Genomic DNA, 20028 nt, shown 5'->3' on the forward strand with positions numbered 1-20028 from the left:
TGGTTGCGAGCTTTCAAGGCAGAGATGCGGGGAGCCACCCGGACTAGCAAATGTGCTCGGGTTCTGACAGCATTCCGCTCCACGTGGACGTCCTTCACGGAGCGTCGGCCCCAGAGACTGCCCTGCGGAGAGACGCCTGTCACAACCAAGCCGGTTTGCTTTGCAATCACTTCTATTATGAAAGTGTTTTAACTCAGTATCTTCTCTCCCGAGAGAGAGAGAGTCTTAATCTCAGTTCTTAGTGTAATCATGAATCCCACAGAATTACTATAGAAATAGATATAAACGGTGCATTTTTATTTTTATTTACTTTTTTTTTTTTTTATTCAGTGAGAAGCAGGGAGGCAGAGAGACAGACTCCCATATGTGCCCAGACTGGGATCTACCCAGCAAGCCCACTAGGGGTGGATGCTCTGCCCATCTGGGATGTTGCTCTGTTGCTCAGAAACCGAGCTATTTTTAGTACCTGAGCGAAGGCCATGGAGCCATCCTCAGTGCCCAGGGCCTATGCGCTCAAATTGAGCCATGGTTGCAGGAGGGGAGGAGAAGAGAGAGAGAAGTGAGAAAAGTGAGAGGGGAAGGGGTGGAGAAGCAGATGGTCGCTTCTCCTGTGTGCCCTGACCAGGAATCAAACCCGGGACCTCCACATGCTGGGCCAGTGCTCTACCACTGAGCCAACCAGCTGAGGCCAAAATGTGCATTTTTAAAACGTAGATTCTGAAATGCCAGCATTCAGGGGAACATGCTTCTGGTGAATAAAGGTTTGCAAAGTAGAGCTCAGCCTCCACAAAAGGTAGGGGCGTCTCCACGCCCCACCCCCGGGCCCTGAGACAGGTAGCCTCCTGAGGGTAGTGTTAGTGTTACTGTTTCCATTATGATTGCCCCAAGCCACGGGTGCCTCGCACGGGGATGCCAGAGTTCAAGTGAAAAGAACTTCACAGTTCCGTCCGGAAGGGAAGCAGGTCAGCTGGTTGGCCGCAGAGGTCACACTGGAGGGAAACGGGTCTGCTGGCCGCAGAGGTCACACTGGAGGGAAACAGATCTGCTGGCCGCAGAGGTCACGCTGGAAGGGAAACAGATCTGCTGGCCACAGAGGTCACGCTGGAAGGGAAACAGATCTGCTGGCCGCAGAGGTCACGCTGGAGGGAAACAGGTCAGCTGGCCGCAGAGGTCACGCTGGAAGGGAAACAGGTCAGCTGGCTGGCCACAGGGTCACGCTGGAGGGAAACAGGTCAGCTGGCTGGCCACAGAGGTCACGCTGGAAGGGAAACAGGTCAGCTGGCTGGCCGCAGAGGTCACGCTGTCCCTCCACCTGCTGTCACACTGCAGTTTTTCTCTCCGGAGGAGCTATGAGCAGGCTGGTCAATCATGACCTCTCCCCAGCCAGCCTATTAATCTCTGTGATTAACCCACGGGACCTTGTCTGGCGAGGGCCAGGGAAGGTTCGCAGGCCTCGCTGGCCCCATCGGTGACGTGGCAATGTCCCCTCACCTCTGGCTTTTTTACCTGTCATGGTCTCACTCCTTGCCATCAATAACAGGAACGGGGCCTTAGGGTTTCGCTTTGGGATTGGGGGCCCTTGTGTAGGGATGGTGACCGTCATACTGTTAGGAGCTGGTGCTAGGACGCTCTGAGATTGAGCACCTCTCGAGAGGAGCAGATGGCTTCTCTTCTCTGCTCTGGGTCACTGTCCATGGGACTGTTTAAAGCAATGCATCTTCCTGATCTTTGAGAGTGGCTCATCTGTTTTCACTGCCGAACCCTCAGACCTCCGTGGTGACCTTGTTCGCGGGCACCATTGTGGCATTCCACGCTCCAGAGCAGAAACCAAGGGAGGCCAGGTACTTACTGTCACCCTGCTCACTGTCACCGAACACACAGTGAGGAGAGAGCAGCAATCGCTTGGGACCTCCGTTCCGGGAGGCGGGAAGGACCCCTGTGACATCCGGGTGCGTCTCTGGATGGGGAACGAAGGAGTCAGACTCACCTCTGAGAAACATGGCCAGCCGCTGCCACCCGCTTCTCTGGAAGCTCAGGACGCGTCGGGGACACCGAGTAAAAACACGCACGTCCCGCAAGGTCGCCGTTGACCTGCGGCGCAAAGCTCACCACAGACGGAAACTCGGCACGCCCCAAACCCGCCTTACCTTGGAGGAGTCATTTCCTGTCCACTCATCTGTTTTACTAGTTCGAGCAAATAATGGGAAATCAGGTTCTGTATTTCACAGATTCTGACCCGAAGAGTTGATTAAATCCTCAAAGTAATATCTTAGTGACAATGCTGGCAGGATGTCAGGGCAGCTGTCCGAGCGAGGGCCAGGAGGGCACAGATCCGGGAGACCCACCCCTCCCAGCTCCCAGCCTCACTCTCTGCAGGACGCACGCTCGATGCCGTCCTGCGCATTGTCCAGCCCCAAGGAGCAGACCCAGTGGACAGTCACCCCCAGCCAGGCTCATTTGGTGACTGAGCCCCTTCCCGTTCACAGAAAAGCAGAGATCTCACTACAACCCTGGCAGTCACCGTTAGCACAGAGCAGAAGAGGGGAGTCGGAGAGGGCTGGGGACATCAGCGTGCCTCCCGGTCCTGGCTCCGTGACGAGCAGGGAGCCAGCCGCGGGTGACAGCTCTGGGCATCAGCTGGCTGGGGGCTGAAAATGAATGACCTCTGAGTCCTTTGAGAACTGCAGAACTGGAACTCGCCGCCCATGGTGAAGAACCGCCCATGGTGAATGACCACACTTCCATTCTGCAAGTCCAAGGATGCTCTGCTGGTCTCAGTGAGAATCGTCAAACCCACCGGAACATTTTAAGTGATGAAGTAACCTGGAAACAGAGTTATAGGTTTCAAAGCCTCGTAGTCATGAACAAATCATCAGGATTCAGCAGGTTAAATATCAGTATTAGAACTAGCAGGCTGACACCTTGATCTTGTACCCAAATGAAAAGCTAGAATAGATTGTGGCACGGCTTCCGGGAAAGGGGGTGGGTGGGGGGAGGTGGAGGGCTCAGACCTGTTCCTGAAGGCCTCAGTTCAAACACCCGCCCCTCTGTCCAGGTCCTGGTGCGAAGTGACAGCATCGTATCCTCTGTTTTCCGGTTCCTGTCTGTCATTCTCCTCTGCCTTTCTCTCCAGAGAGCGTGCAGAGGATCTTGTATAACTAGGATTTGTGGAATTCCCAATACCTTTTTTTCTTCCACGACTCAAATGACGCTCCCTGGGGGGGGCGGGGGTGGACACTCTCTAATATGTTCTGTTAAATGGGTGACAAACATCCCATTTCACGCCTAGCCATCTTAATGTAGAGTGACAGAAGGCTATCTTTGGATACAAATTTATTTTGGACCTAAATAAATATATATATCTATTTATATATGATCAATGCCAAAACCACTACTGTTTTTGTAAAATTTGATGTAGTTCATCATCTATTACAGCTAATTTCTGTGTGTTCACCACTTGCAGAAAAAGCACACTGTGGACCACTCTTTCTCCGACTTTCAGAAGTCGCTTTCTGTACCCTTCCATGACACACAGACACCGCTGGAGGGTGGGGCAGGCTGTTTGTTCCGCCCGTGGAATTGTTGGCTAAGGGCGTAGGAAGTTAAACTGGTATTGGTGTCCTTTTAATTCAGTCCAAGTGCCTCTCAGGTTCTGTACCTGGTTTTGCTTTTAAAAATATAAAGGGACTTAAACAAGTTCCCCTTACCTTGAACAGACCGAACCTGGAAGCCCTCACCTTTCTTCATCACTACGGTACTTACGGAAACAGAGTTACGGAGCGATGTCTCTCAATGGGTCACATGTGAAGGTTTTCTGGAAACCGAACGTCGAAAGCTAGAGAACTCGTCGGTAGGGCTGCCACGAACTTCCCCAAGCCAATCCAGCCGAATCTTCTGGCTCCCCTAATCTAAAAAATACCGCTTGATTAAATCCACTTTTCAGTATCCCTCCTAATTCCACAGTGCGGCTTTTCATGAGCCCTTCTTTCTCTGAGAAAGAGAGAGAGAGAGAGAGAAGAAAAATGGAAATGAAAAACTGGAATCTAAAAATAAAACCCGTAGTTAATACACAAGCTAAATATACCCCAGGTTTTCTCATTGCTACAGTAATTCAATGAAAATCTAATTTGGGCCGCTCCACGGTTCTGAATAAAAACATGAATAAGTATTCCACTTCACATTGTGTTTCTGCCTCTTCTCAAGGCTTATCAGAAGAAATGTTAATTGCCTGAAGCCCTTACATAAGATCTGGTGTTCTTTAAGGTTTTTTTGGAAGAGAGTTTAAAATGAAGGACGGACCACAAATCACTCTGCGTCTATTTTTAGCTTCCATCCTGGTTGGTCGCTCCACCCTGGAGTCTTTGTCCTGACTCCACGCCGTCTGCGAGCTGACCTCCCAAAGGCCAGAGGCTCTCACATCACTGACCGCTTTGCCCCTGGCCACCCTCAGACCCCTGCCGTGCCCTTCCTTGTTGCTCAGAGAAGCGGTTCCCCGCTGGTCCACTCTGGCTGGCAGGATGTGCATCAGGCACCTGCAGTGTGCCCTGCTCAGGGGAGCATAGGGAATGACGGATGAACATTAACAGAAAGCCAAACAAGTCTCTCTCTTTTTATTCTTTTGAGCAAGAGAGATGAGAAAGACTAAGAGAGAGAGAGAGATTCAGAGAGAGGGACAGACAGGGACAGACAGGCAGGAAGGGAGAGAGATGAGAAGCATCAATTCTTTGTTGCGGCACCTTCATTGTTCATTGATTGCTTTCTCCTATGTGCCTTGACCTGGGGGGGGGGGGGCTACAGCAGAGCGAGTTGACCCCTTGCTCAAGCCAGTGACCTTGGGCCTCAAGCTAGTGACCATGGGGTCATGTCTATGATCCCACACTCAAGCTGGTGAGTCCGCGCTCAAGCTGGTGAGCCCGCGCTCAAGCTGGCAACCTTGGGGTTTTGAACCTGGGTCCTCTGTGTCCCAGGCTGACGCTCTATCCACTGCGTCACTGCCTGGTCAGGCTGGGTTTCAGTTTTATGAGACAAAAGAGCTCAGGAGGTGGATGGCAGTGGTGGCCGCACACCGTCACGGATGCACTGAATACCACTGAGCCGTGCACTTAGAACGTTTGAGAGCAGAAATGTTGTGCTCCTCCGAGGGCATAACATAAAACGGGGAGGGGTATGCCCACCCCACGGAGCCCATGTCGAGGGGGTGCGTTCATTTGGATGCATAATTCCAGGCGCCTTTGGCAGTTAAGGTGGTTCGAGTTCAGGAAGGCCTAACAAAAACACAGCAGGTTTGGTGAGAGCTGTAAGAATAGCAGGCAGCCCATCAACCGTGATCTCTGTGCTGCTACTGTTACAACTCCGACGATTCATAGTTTCATTGTTGTTGCTAAACGATTACTGTGATTTTCATCATCACCTGGACCTGCCTCGTACTCACCAGTTCACCCAACGCGCACTTTAAGAGGATGAACTTCCTGGTCTCACCTGCGTCCAGCCTCTGGGTAAGAGGACTCTTCCACCGTGACCTTGATCGCGTGCCCACCTGGTGCCCGGCCCTGAGCGGGACGCTGGTACACATCCATCGCCTCTGAAATGGAAACATAAAAACCAGCACTCTGGGCCGGCTCGCGGTCACCCTGGGCACGGGCGGAGCCCCGGAACTGCCCGGTCGCCCTGCGCAGGCGTTGCCGGCCGCGCGGGAAGGAGGGGGCGCCCCGCTCTCTCGCCCTCGCCATCATACGGAGCACAGGTGTCCTTCTGCTGTCCACTCAGCGCCTGGTTTTTGCGTTTCTTTGCTCCTCGTTGCTGCGCTTGCTGTTTAGAGGCCCCGAGCGTGGGGCTGCGGAGTGTGCAGTGTCGCTGAGGGCCAGGACGCGGCGCGGTGCCCTCTGGAGAGACCGCGTGTGGGAGCCGAGCTGCATGCAGGCGGGACTCGCGGAGGGCGGGTGGTCAGTGCACGCGGCCGGCCGGCACTAGGTCCTGCACGAGGTGCCGGAAGCAGACGCACACAGGACAGCGGGTCACGCAGTGGCCGGAGCCCCTCGGGGAGTGGCCCTGGTGTCCCCTCAGCCACAGCAGCACCGTCTTCCTGAGCTCAGCGGCCACTTGGGGGTCTCGGCAGGGCCAGGGCAGAGCCGGCCAGGGCGGGGGGGACAGGGTGGGAGTGAGGGGGACGTGATCCTTCCTCCACGTCTGGGAAGTCGGGGGGTCTTCTTGTACGTGAGCTTCCTCTTTGGAAGATTCCGTGCTGACATACCCGATGCATTCCCATAACTCATTTCCCTCTTTATTTTTTTATTTTGTTAAGTGAGAGGAGGGGAGACAGAGAGAAAGACTCCCACATGCGCCCCAACCTGGATCCACTCAGTGACCCCTGTCTGGGGCCGATGCTCGAATCAACAGAGCTATCCTCAACATCCGGAGCCAATGCTGGGACAAGTCGAGCCACTGGCTGTAGGAGGGGAAGAGAGAGAGAGGGGAAGAGAAACAGATGGTCACTGCTCACGCATGAGCCCTGACCAGGGATCAAATTCAGGATGTCCACACCCCGGGCCACGCTCTATCCACTGAGCCAACCAGCCAGGGCCCGTGACTCATTTTTCTCTAGCAGTTACCACCATCAGAGACACTGCGTGCAACGTTTCTGCTCTTTTTATGGCCATTTCACCCCCTTTCACCTCTGGGAGAGGGGGGATTCTTCGTTCTCTTTTGTTCTGTTTTTCTGCGCTGTGTCCGCAGTCCGTAAACAGTGGCAGGTGCAGGATGGGTGCTCAGAGTCAGCCCACTGCAGGGGTGGGATGAGTCTGTCTCAGTTCTCCTGTGCATTAGGGTGCGTTTATTTCATTTTATTTATTTTTCTGAAGTGAGAAGCACAGGGAGGCAGACAGACAGACTCCCGCATGTGCCCGACCAGGATCCACCTGGTATGACCACCAGGGGGAGAATGTTCTGCCCATCTGGGGCTCTTGCTCTGTTGCTCAGCAACTGAACTCTTCTTAGAGCCTGAGGCGGAGGTCATGAAGCCATCCTCAGCGCCCAGGCCAACTTTTGCTCCAATGGAGCCTCGGCTGCGGGAGGGGAAGAGAGAGACAGAGAGGAAGGAGAGAGGGAAGGGTGGAGAAACAGATGGGTGCTTCTCCTGTGTGCCCTGGCCGGGAATCAAACCCGGGACTCCTGCACGCCAGGCCGACGCTCTACCACTGAGCCAACCAGCCAGGGCACTTAGGGTGCATTTAAAAGCCAGGGGCTTGAGGACACTTCACCAGGAACCAGCAGGTTCTCCCAGTGACCCAGCCTCGTCTCTGGTTTCTCTCCTCTGGACTCAGGAACAGGGTGGAACAGCACGCACCACAGGGTGGAACAGCACGCACCACAAAGGCTACACAGACGATGAATGACACATAGCTTGCGTCTGTATCTGACGATGGCATTATTTTCAAAACTGTAATTAAACGAGATAAAAATATATGGTGGATGTTGTCGAAGCAGCTCCCATTGAACATAAATAACAGCTGTTCTTCCTCTGGGAAATTCATCTAGACACAGAACTCCCTCGTCCTGCTCGTCAACGTTTGTTTGTTTTAACCTGTCTACTGCTAATTCAGCACCCAGGGTCCCCAGAACAGTGATTAAGGGGAAGTCACACCCCAGCAGCCTCTGTGTGGTTTCAGTGAAGGGGCAGGAAGGGAACGTCCACCTGTCTCTGTTCAGGACTGCGTCCACCCACCGCCCACGTCGGGGCGGATCCCACGGTGAGTGCGAGAGACTCCGGCTGCCTCCCTGGAACATGAGCCCAGGAAGAGACATGGAAGGAGAAGCTGGGAGACGAAATGACTTCTTTCCTTTTAAAATGTTTTTTTTTTTTTCCTGACCCGTTGGGTGGCCGATGGATCTGTGGTCTCTCGGGCTTGGTCATGAATCGTGACCCACGCATCTCTGTGGAGCGAGCCATATGTCCCCGGGGTTTGTTCCTATGGATTGCTCACTTTCTGATGACCTCGTGACGTGTGCCTTTTCGGCATTTCTTCAGAGACAGTCTGGGCCGGCGCCAGCTGGGTAGATCCGGCCTGCCCTCTGGGGGTGCCCGTTGACTGAGACGACGGCAGACGATGAACCGCAGCTCGCCGCGCTCGCTGACGCCCGTCCTCAGAGAGGAGAGGAGGCGGCTGTGAAGGAGAAGGAAGCGCTCACCAGGGGGCGCCCCGTGTCTGTCTGTCTGTCGGAACCGTGAATGTCAGTCCCGTCCAGCGGGCTGTGTGTGGGGTTCTCACACGGGTGAAGAGCAGATGGCCGCAGACGTATCGCTGACCAGCTCGTCACAGCCCCGGCCCCAGGCAGGCAGCAGGCCCGCGTGACGAGCAGGACATCATTTCTTGGTTGTATTCCCCGGACCAGGGTTCCAGGGGGGCGGGAGGGTGTTGCTCTTGCCAAGCAGAGAAGTTGTTCCTACGCTGACTGCGTGCTGAGCTTGGGGTAGCTCACGCTTTCCCTGGAAGGCCGGTAGGTGGCTCAATGCCCCTGGTGAGTGCCTTTCTCTACGTGACCCTCCAGGGCGCCCTGGCCGTCGAGCCCAACAGGGGTCCTTTGTAGCTACTGTGCTGGGCACCAGCGTGCCCTGTGCACAAACAGGAGGCAGTCACACCCCGCCCCCCGTAAGTCTCGCTGACCGCCACCTCGCTGTGTGAAACGGGAGAGAGGACGGCGCTGGGCAGATGCCAACTTCGTTCCTAATCTGAGTCAGATACTGTTTCCCGGGCACTGCTGAGCCTTCACGGGGGGGGGGGGGGGGGGACACAGTTAACCAAATAACATATAAATAAAGGAGGTAACTGCAGATCCTGGTGAGGATCGCTAATGAAAATGTAACAAAGGGGAATGTGATGGAGAGGAACGGGGCCCGGCGCTGGTCAGGGAAGGCTGCTCGGAGGAGGTGGCATCTGAGATGAGTGCTGAGGAATGAGGGTGAGAAGCCAAAGAGGGTTGATGAGCAGTCTGAGCTAAGGGAGCAGCAGGTTCAAAGGTCCTGAGACTCAGGTTGACTCTTCGATGTTTGAATGACAGAAAGCAAAACATAGGTCTTGGCTTCCAAGTAAGTCAGGGGAAGAGCCGTGGACATGAGACCACGGACGTGAGCAGGGACCAGCTCCCAGCGGTCTTTCGTGGGACACAGTGGAGAGTCTGTGTTTTCATCCTAAACTGTACCTGCTTCTCTGAAACTTTGCTTTGGTGTCATGAAGTGTGAGACCGAGACTGAGGGTGGCGGCAGCCTAGGCACCACACTCCCGGGTCGGGTCGGGTCGGGACCGTCCGCGAGACGAGAGGCGTCCCCGTGGGGAAGGTGCTGGTGACGGTGCTCTGCGTCCTCGGACCCCCGTCTCCAGAGAGGAGCAGCGGCACTCGGGGTGCGCGGGCGCGCTCACGGCCGCCACCCCGTCAGGCAGAGGGGTGCTCCTGCGAGTTCACGCGGCCCACGGGGCGGGACAGACGCCTTCAGTGGAGCTGTCCTATGGCTTCTGAAGAAGCGTGACGCGCTGGAGAAAACAGACTGTGTCAGAGAAATGAGAGAGGAGGGCGGACTTGAGGAATCAAAGGAGCGATTTCAGAAGTCATCCACTCACCGGGGAAGGCAGCAAAGCATCTTTTATGGTCTCGTCAAGTCAGGACGATAAGAGCCGAGGGGGGGACACGGGAGAGAGAGGCTGAAATGGTCCGACTGTGCGCAAGAGCGGCTCTGTTCCCGGCGTGGAATCCCTTATCAGACAGCCAGCAAGCACCTGGACTCCCGGGCTGGGGGGGACCTGGGTGCTCAGGTCAGTGGTCTCGGAGCTGGACTTCCTGTTTCTGTGCGAAGAGATGAGCAACAACACCTGCCCCATCCCGTCGCCGTGAGGAGGACAAGGGTAAGCGCACGGAGAGCCAGGGTTCACACTGGCAAACGTGGTGGGACCCCCAGAGCGGCCACGCTCGCCTCCTGCACGTGGAACATGGATGACGCTACTTAGAGTCCTTGCCCGTTTCCTGCTGGGAAGAGAGAGTGTGGAGTCCCCTGGTACAGAAGACAGGAGGCAAGTCCCCGCCCCCTTTGCTAAAGCGGGGATGGCTGACCTTCCCATCCCCACCTCCCCATCCCCACCTCCCCACCCCCACCTCCCCATCCCCACCTCCCCACCCCCACCTCCCCACCCCCACCAGACAGACCTGTCTTCTGCCATCTCCACACACCTGTCCTCTCTCCCTGTTTCCTTCTCCCTTCTCAGCTCTTCTGCACACACACACACGCACACACGTACACATGCACACACATACACACGCACTCACGCACACATGTACATACACACCCAGAATCGTGAGGAACAGCTATGAGTAAACCATCAGCTTCCAGGGTATTTTTAAGCCGTTCGTACTTTCTTAAACTTGCTCAGCCCTAAGTCTCCCTCCCCGTTACTTCAGAGATGATGTTTTTGTTTTTGGTTGGGGTTTTTTTTTTTCTTTTTTGCTTCTTTTCTGCTTCATTGGACTTGACTTTCGAATAATCTATTCCGCACTTAGTTTGCTCGGGCCGGGGAAGCCTTCCGGTCGAGTCCGTTCCCGCCTCACCGTGCAGGGAAGAGGTTCGCAGCCCCCTGTGGATTGCACAAAGCGGTCCTGAGGGAAGAGGGCCAGACGTGTGAAGTGGGGGGGCCCTGGGGGGTGGAGTCAGCTCCTGGGAGGGCTCCCCCGCCCCGCGCTCCTCCTCTTCGCTTTGAAAGAAAAAGCGGTCCGGGGTGGGCGGAGACATCCATGCGGCAGCGTGAGGGAGGAGGGAACGAGGGCGAGAGCCGTTTCTGTGACGGGAGCCTCTGGTAAGCTCGGCGCACCCTAACTTAGGACCGTTCCCAAGGCGCTTTCCTGGAGCAGAGCTCCCCCCCACCCCGGGAAAGAGTGCCCCTTTCCTTTCGATGTCAAACCTCCAGCTAGAATCAGACTTCAGTCCTTGAGTTGAGGCCGCCCACCCACTGGAGTCGGGTCCTGTCGAGCTTTTATGTCGGCACGGCTACAGCTGTTTGCTTTCTTCTTGTTTGAGTTGTGGGAGAGATAGAACAGCTGACACTCCCACGAAAGAGGAAAAAAGAAAAACCTCAAACTAGGAATTGCCGAAGATTGGATAAACCAACGGAAGAATTGATGACACGGGAAAACGGGATACTGACAAGCACCGCTGTCATTTTTTTTAGGTTGATCCATATTTTTCTCAGTTTTCATTTGCACCCGTTCTTTTCCCACCTGGTACAGCCTCTAAAACGGGAAGCCAGAGGCGTACATCTGTGTCATCAGTCAACAGTACGGTGTCGCGTCATAAACGGCCTATTCTGGACGCTTCGTACGAGATCGCATCCCTCGGTTTTTAAACTGTATGGTGAAAAGGGCACCTCCCACCTTTACGTCAGAAGGGAACAGGCTCTCCCAGAACGCAGCGCCGCCCAGAGGTTCTCGAGGAGAATGATCAGAGCCCCACGTGCGTGAGTGCGTCCTCACTGTGAGCCCTGTAAGGAAACGGTCCAGGCTGGGCGAAGGGTGAGGTACCTGCCTGACGTCGGCCCCTGTCTAGAAGACACCATGGAGACCAGCAGGAGAAGATGGGGCCCACGTCATCGCAGTGCCGTTCGGCACGGCAGGATTGGCCTGACCACTGACCCCGGTGTCTGGGAGAGGTGTGGACTCACTCGCTGCGTGGACTTTCCTCGGACGCGCGGACGCGATGGGCAGACCCTGGCCCAGGCAGGATGCTACGTACGGCAGGCACACGGTCTCAGACGTCCCGGGGCCCTGAGACGGGAATCGCTGTCCTGACGCAAGAGAGGAAGAAAGGGACGCTCTCGGGGACTCGGTAACTCAGCCTCGTCACACAGCTGGGGAGGGAGAGTGCGCGGTGGCCTCGGGGACTTGGGCTCTGGAGTGGACACAGTCCACCGAGGTCTCCCCTCCTCCCCCCCCCCGGAGACCACCCACTGTGCCTACCTCGCTGCTGTCTCCGCCTCTCCCTGCGCAGGAAGAATGTCAGAAACGGGGCTTCACGACAACAGGCTCGTGTCAGCCTAGACTGATTTTCCGTCCTGAGTCTCTATAATCCACGCAGCCGCCGTGCCAGCCCGCGCCCACACCCGCGCCCGCGCCCGCCCACTCAGGAAGCCGGCGGTGGAGTCAGGGGTCCCTGGAAGAAGCTGCCTGATGATCGGGCGTAACGACGGGCTCAAAAAATAATCCCTTTTCTTTTTGTAAGTGGTGCAACCATCAGTATGGAACTCACACTCCCGGCAAATGTATCACTGGACCGTTTTTTTTCCAAGCGGGTATCGATCCCCTGATTGATCGCTTCTCTCAGGGTTTGGAGGAAGCAGGACCACGGAGGCTAGTTAGTGCTGGGCTCTCTGTTCTCCATCCGCCCGGGGAGCCGCCAGGGAAGCCGGGTCTGCTCTGCTCAGGGGGAAATTAAATTGTTTTTTTTGGTTTTGTTTTTTGGTGGTTGTTTTTTTCCACTTGCAGTAAATAACGCATGCATAGAAATACCTGGATTACTTGCATGGTTTGCTGCATCATTTTTTTCCCCTCTCTTTTCTCCTGCCTCTCCGGGGCTTCTTAACAAACCGTGACGTGTGTTATTTTCTCACTGACCTTCCCTGGCCATTTTGAAACTGAACTTCTTACCCTCTTCTCGGGGGGGGGGAGGGGGCTAGGGGGGTGCCACCCTGCGGATGTCTCAGCTCTTCAATCCAGTGGCCTTAAATAGGTTACTCTTCCATCCTCTCTTTCCGCCTCTCAAAAGATATCTTGGCTTCTCCCCCCCATGCTTCTGTTTTCTCTAAGCAACACCCAGGAAGTCTCTGTAAGTAACCAGTTCTAAACATTTAATAACTTCCCAGACAGAAGATACGTGGCCTTTTCCCCCTCACGCTCTGATTTGCTCTGCGGTCTGAATTCAAAGGTTTCCATACATGAAGGAGTCATATATATGTATATATATATAAGATCTACCAGAAAGTTCTGTCCGTTTTTGGAATAAAACAAAATACAAATTTTTCTTACCGTCAATAAACTTTATTAAATAATATAATTGTCATTATTATTAATGATTTCTTGCCAGCGTGAGGGCAATTTGTATATCTCATTTTTGAAAAATGTTTTATCTTTGGATGCAAAAAATTGAACCAGTGTTTGTTTGATATCTTCTTCATTTTTGAAATTTTTGCCCTTCAAAAAATTTTGTAAGGACAAAAACAAGTGACAGTCAGAGGGTGCTAAGTCCGGGTAATATGGTGGATGCGACAGACATGCTTCTGTAGCATTTCTTCCTTGTTGAAATTCGTAAAAATTACAGTGGCGTAAATGAACTTTATCAGTAGCCATGGGTACACTATTGCTTCACATGTAAGACTTATGTGAATCAGCTTTGTTTTAGTTAATTTGCTACGTCAGTATGTATACATTAAGTGATAAAAATAGAGAGGCACACATGTGCCAAATAAACATGTGCTTACGTGTTGAAACAGACAGAACTTTCCGGTAGACCTTATATATTTTTTTCTGTGAAAACCCCTGTCTCTGTCCTCCTGTGGAATGGAATCGTTTTAAACTTAAACGAGATTAGAGGGTATACCCCAGGATACGGGGTGGGCAGGGAAAGCCCTGACGAGAAAAGTGTACAAAGGTCTTAAAGCTGCACGATGTGATACATTATATATGTAAATATATATATACATATGTATAATACAACATGAAAACACATCTGCTCCCACGAAATTGTGCGTCCCTAGGCACATGGTTCCCGGGGACAAAGGTCTATAAAATGTTGATGGATGACGTCCACACCAGGAAAGTGCAGCCGCGTGTCACTGGGCCACGAGAGATGCTGGGACAACAAGCTGTCCGGAGACCCCTCGGGGCCTGGGCGTAGTTCACGTCCTACGTGCACGTCGCTCATTCGGCCGCACCGTTCCTCGCCGGCCGCCCGCAGCCACGGGTGGGGGGGCACACCCTGGTGTCACTGTCCGGCCAGCTTCCCGAGGACGCAGCGATCCTGCTTCTTACCGGGGCTGTTTCTCAGAGTCGTCTCCCTGTCCCGTTCCGCCCTCTGCTCCTCACGATGAAAGTCCCCACGCCGAGTGCCCGCCCGCCCGCATGGGGCATGTGCCTGTCCTTACTTCTTCACCGGAAAGCGTAAAAGTCACCCAAAGGGACCCTCTCTCTGCCTTTGGAACGGGGAGGAGCGAGTCCGAACGCTCCTTTCCGTGGGCTCCGCGGAGCCGCGCGGTGGCTCCGGGTCCTGAGCGCAGCGGCTTCCGAGGGAGGCGGGGGTGGCCGTGGGCTTCCAGCCGCGACCCGGGGGTGTGACGAGCCTCTCTGAGCCTCCGCGGTGTCGCCCGCAGGCGGGGGATGTGCAGTTAAATTAGACCTCCCTGGAAAGGAACCTGTCACCCGGTGTGCTCTCGGTGTGTCCTGCAGATAAACGCTCTGACGGCCAGCAGTGTGTGCGCACAGGGACAGGGCATCATGCGTCCCGTTCCTTAACGCCCACTGCTACTGAACGTCACCCGGTACCAAGGCTCTGGAGACAACGGGGCTCTAATTAAAACCATAGATGGGGGTAACGGGGGAAGGCCGGGTCGTGAGGGTGCAAGCTTCCGCACATACCCACGGTCCCACCTAGTTCCTCAGCTGGGAAGACGATTTCGCCGTGAGCAGTCCGCATCCGGCAGCACGGCAGCGGCAGGAAGGACCGATGTGCGGCTCCCGCTCTTTCCCCCGAGCGGGTGCGTGAAGACGGCGTCCTCGGATCGGCGTCCTCCGCCCTGGCCCGAGTGCCACGCTCGTGGGAACGCGTTTTTAGACGGAATGATTGGAGGGCAATTTGGCAACGGGAGGCCAGCCTTCCTCGGTGGGCAGAACAGTTCCACGTGAACACCCAAACCTGAAAGGCCTCGTGCTTTTCAAAGGTTACCTCATATTCTCCCCGTCGTTCTTATTCTAAAACGAAGCACACTCGTTCTAACAACGCAGGGGGCAGAGGAGGCCCGCCCAAGGTCAGCGTCCCGACGGAGCCCCAGCAGAGGGGGTTCTCGAGCAGCTGGGTCTGGGCGCGGGCGCTCTGTCCGCTGTGCAGGCAGGGTCTGCCCTCCGGACTCGGTTGCAGTTCACGAGGAAACGGGTCTAAGTATGTTCTCAAATAACAGGTTAACTTGATGTATTCTTTTTTTTAAGATTTTCATTTACTAACTTTAGAGAGAGGAGAGAGAGAAAGAGAGAGAGAAAGGCAGGGGGTGGAGAAAGAAGCAGGAAGCATCAACTCGTAGTAGCTTCTTGCCCATGCCTTTAATTGGCAAGCCCAGGGCTTTGAACTGGCGACCTCAGCGTTCCAGGTGGATGCTTGACCCACTGCGCGACCCCGGGTGAGGCCAATGTGATGTATTCGGACTGCTCAAGTCTTGTAGAACTGAATGGAATGAATGAATGAATCTATCTATCTATCTATCATCTATCTATCTCTCTGTCTATCTGTCTGTCTGTCTATATCAAGAGGAAGGAGCAGGAACCCACTGTTGTAAGCTCCACAGCGCAGTGAAGAACCACTCTATGCATTTCACATTCCCTTTCCCACGTGACTGCTTTTCTTCTGGTCGGGACCCTGGTCGGGTTTGCCGGGATGAGACGTGATCCCTGTTACCGACCAGAGCCTGATTTTTCACGCGACCCCGGAGGTGGGAGGGGATGTCTGTGCGGAAGCAGAGGACTCGTTTGTCCCAAGAGCCCGCCTGCAGACGCGACGCATCGGACTGACTCAGCCTCACTCTTGGGGGTAAAGGTTAACAATGTTCATGCCGTAATCAAGTTTTTTAAAACATCTCTGGCATAATCTTCTTTGAAGGTTTATGAAACCGTTTTCGTAAAGAGAAGAAAAAAAAGCCATGTCCTAGCCCCTCCTGCTGCGCAGGGAATGAAAAGTAGCTGATTACATCAGAATTACAGCGCAGATCACAGCCGTGTCTTGGTGTCTTGTTCCCTGCCCTGTGTGTGTGTGTCCTCCTCCAGGGGTCCCTCCTCACACCTGAGCCCTGGTGGTCCTTGGTTCCCAGGACTGGGTGTTCCCCGTCAGTCCTGCCCACCTAACTCCCGAGTCCCTGCAGGGGCTGTGTTCCCACAATCTTTATACCCTGAGCTGGCAACCAGACGATGAATAGCAAGACTTTTTTTTTTTTTTTATAAATGCTTAATTTATGAAAACAATAATGGGTGGGCTTAAAATCTGCTGCAATCCAGAAAAAGCTGGTAATCAAGACACGCGTGTGTGTAGCTCTGTGTGGAAACGCCCCACCTGGGAACCCAGGCCGCCTCCTGTCCACCCCTCACGATGCAGCCTCTCTTTTCTAGTCTGAAAAATGGGGACAGCAGTCATACGTGACTCAGATGGTCATCGTTAGGATCGCTTGAGGTCACCTTCGTGAAGCCCTCGCCGAGAAGGCCAGCGTGGGGGGAGCAGGAAGCATCCCTGTCCTGCCCGGTCACAGTGACGGGGCGGCCACCCACCAGGGCACATGAGGCCGGGGACGCACGTCAGATCCAATCAGAGGTCGTTAAGGCAAACGTCTCAGACCACGAGAAATAAAACGGCACTCCAAACACTCCTTGGGAGGATGTCTCTTTAGGAGGATGAAATAAAAACCATTTCTTAGCGATCGTATGTCAGTTCATTAGGCATATTTCTTTCATGAACTCGTTGTTAGTGGCCACTGGTCAGTGAGTGACTCCAGCTGTGATCTGGGGTCTGCAGCATCTTCCCTCTCCGGCCGGACTTGACCCTGTTGAGAGAGAAGAAAGAGCACCTTGTAAACTGAACTTTGGACAGTACCTTATACGTATTAAAAAATGCACAAGAACTTTAAAACAACTGTATATGAGTGTGTGTATCTATTTACACATTGTGTATAATGTGTGTATAATGTGTGTGTGTGTGTGTGTATATATATATATATAATATATTACATATATAGAGAGTCTTATTCTGAGTACATATAGAGTGACAGCACAGTCACATGGACAAAATGGTTTGTACAGTAAACAGAATTGAGGGTCAGAAACCGTGAATGGACATCCTGAAAATGCTGCTTGGTGACAGAGGTGTTGGGGAGGTCACTTATCCTCCTTACACTGCAGTTCCTTTGCCCAGACCTGCCCCGCCCCATAGAACGTTCCACAGCGATGGAGGTGTTCTCCGTGCCGTCCAGCAGGGTGACCGGCAGCCCCATGTGCCGTTGAGCACTTACGGTGCAGCTAGTGTGACCGAGGAACTGAACTGCAGACCCCCTTTCACTGAAAGTGCTCTAACTCCAAATAGGCCCCGTGGTGAGTGGCTGCCCCACAGCAGAGATAAGGCCCCGCATGACCAGCCGGACGGCGCCATGTGGCCCTCCTGAATCCTGGTGCAGGGCCCCCAAGGCTGGTTTTCGGCCGAAGGTCTTCCTCTTGAACACGTCCTGTAACGTCTCAGCACTTTACCTGGTAACACTGTTTCTTCTCTCTCTCCCGACAGATCTGGAAGGTCTTCCTCTTGAACACGTCCTGTAACGTCTCAGCACTTTACCTGGTAACACTGTTTCTTCTCTCTCTCCCGGCAGATCTGGAAGGTCTTCCTCTTGAACACGTCCTGTATCGTCTCAGCACTTTACCTGGTAACACTGTTTCTTCTCTCTCTCCCTACAGATCTGGAAGGTCTTCCTCTTGAACACGTCCTGTAACGTCTCAGCACTTTATCTGGTAACACTGTTTCTTCTCTCTCTCCCGGCAGATCTGGAAGGTCTTCCTCTTGAACACGTCCTGTAACTGTCTCAGTACTTTATCTGGTAACACTGTTTCTTCTCTCTCTCCCGATAGATCTGGAAGGTCTTCCTCTTGAACACGTCCTGTAACTGTCTCAGCACTTTACCTGGTAACCCTGTTTCTTCTCTCTCTCCCGACAGATCTGGAAGGTCTTCCTCTTGAACACGTCCTGTAACTGTCTCAGTACTTTACCTGGTAACACTGTTTTTTCTCTCTCTCCCGACAGATCTGGAAGGTCTTCCTCTTGAACACGTCCTGTAACGTCTCAGCACTTTACCTGGTAACACTGTTTCTTCTCTCTCTTCCGACAGATCTGGAAGGTCTTCCTCTTGAACACGTCCTGTAACTGTCTCAGCACTTTACGTGGTAACACTGTCTCTTCTCTCTCTCCCGACAGATCTGGAAGGTCTTCCTCTTGAACACGTCCTGTAACTGTCTCAGCACTTTACCTGGTAACACTGTTTCTTCTCTCTCTCCCGACAGATCTGGAAGGTCTTCCTCTTGAACACGTCCTGTAACGTCTCAGCAGTTTACCTGGTAACACTGTTTCTTCTCTCTCTCCCGACAGATCTGGAAGGTCTTCCTCTTGAACACGTCCTGTAACTGTCTCAGCACTTTATCTGGTAACACTGTTTCTTCTCTCTCTCCCGACAGATCTGGAAGGTCTTCCTTCCTCTTGAACACGTCCTGTAACGTCTCAGCACTTTATCTGGTAACACTGTTTCTTCTCTCTCTCCCGACAGATCTGGAAGGTCTTCCTTCCTCTTGAACACGTCCTGTAACGTCTCAGCACTTTACCTGGTAACACTGTTTCTTCTCTCTCTCCCGACAGATCTGGAAAGTCTTCCTCTTGAACACGTCCTGTAACTGTCTCAGCACTTTATCTGGTAACACTGTTTCTTCTCTCTCTCCCAACAGATCTGGAAGGTCTTCCTCTTGAACACGTCCTGTAACTGTCTCAGCACTTTACCTGGTAACACTGTTTCTTCTCTCTCTCCCGACAGATCTGGAAAGTCTTCCTCTTGAACACGTCCTGTAACTGTCTCAGCACTTTATCTGGTAACACTGTTTCTTCTCTCTCTCCCGGCAGATCTGGAAAGCTTCCCTCTGCGGACACGAAGCACGGTGTCCGTCCGGCAAGGCCAGGGGATGGTGCTGCTGTGCGGGCCACCCGCCCACTCCGGCGGTGAGTACAGCCCCCCCCCCCCCCGCGGGTCTGCCTCCAAGGCACCAGCCCGCCCAGGGGACAGGGTCCTTGTAGAGACTCGCAGAGGGCCTGTGTGTCAGGGAAGACGTCATCGTCAGTGCTGCTCGTAGTCAGGACAGGAAATGTCAGATGGTGCGAACGTCCCACCCACGGCCGTCGCCCGGATCACGGGAAACGGACCCTGAGCCGGGGGCCGGAGTTGGAATCTTGTTGCCCGGGTGAGAAGGTGGCCTGGATCCATTTCATCTCGTCGTTAGCCTAGGAAGGGACATAACCCAGGACAAGCACCCCTTGACCAGGGACAGAATCCAGGGTCGCTTTGTAAAGAGTCGTGGTGGCTAGGTCGTTAAGAATACATATCCCACCACAAGTGACGGAGAAGCTCACCCGTGTGGTGTCCGGAAACCGGGGTTACCTGGCTCTCACCCACACTTCCAAAGGCCTGTGGCCTCAGCGGTCACGCTGCTGGAGGAGCCCCCCAGGACCAAGGCTTTCCTCAGGCCCCTCTCTGGCCCCCAGACTTTTGCCGTGACTCAGACACCACGCGTGCAGTCAGCTAGGAGGGGGGGGGGAGGGCCGGCACGGCAGATAAAAGTCTCTGCATTTCCACGTGTCTGTGCATCAGGGGTCCCGGCTCTGCCTGAGGTCACTGACCGACGTTGCACGGTCATCCCCAGTGGCAAAGGAGGCTGGAAACACGAGCGTTTTGTGAGATACGTCATAACTGTGTCACTTAGGGAGACGATGGAGCTGTAGGCAGCGTGCGGCTCCTGCAGGAAGGACCCACGTGGCCGAGAGGCAAACCTGTCCTTCCTTTAATTAAAGGTATTGGGGTGACCTTGGTTAATAGCGTCGGACAGCTATCAAAGTGTACCGGTCTACGAGACACGGTCTGTACATTGCCTGGCGTGCCGTCCCCGACCCCAAAGTCAGAGCGTCTCTGTCACGGTGTATCTGGCCCCCTCCCGCTGGTACCCGCC

General features: G+C 54.0%; 1 protein-coding gene across 5 annotated transcripts in view; it reads left to right on the forward strand.

Annotated features, from left to right (window-relative positions):
• The window catches only part of LOC136382110 (contactin-4), an 813951-nt gene that overhangs the window by 533193 nt on the left and 260730 nt on the right, over positions 1 to 20028 (forward strand). For all 5 annotated transcript variants that reach the window (XM_066351018.1, XM_066351022.1, XM_066351020.1 and 2 more), the window contains one exon: positions 18932 to 19027. In XM_066351018.1, the coding sequence (XP_066207115.1) occupies positions 18932 to 19027 (96 nt within the window). The remainder of the gene's footprint in view (positions 1 to 18931; positions 19028 to 20028) is intronic.

This window comes from Saccopteryx leptura, chromosome 10 (genome assembly GCF_036850995.1).
Source record: "Saccopteryx leptura isolate mSacLep1 chromosome 10, mSacLep1_pri_phased_curated, whole genome shotgun sequence".
Taxonomy (NCBI): domain Eukaryota; kingdom Metazoa; phylum Chordata; class Mammalia; order Chiroptera; family Emballonuridae; genus Saccopteryx; species Saccopteryx leptura.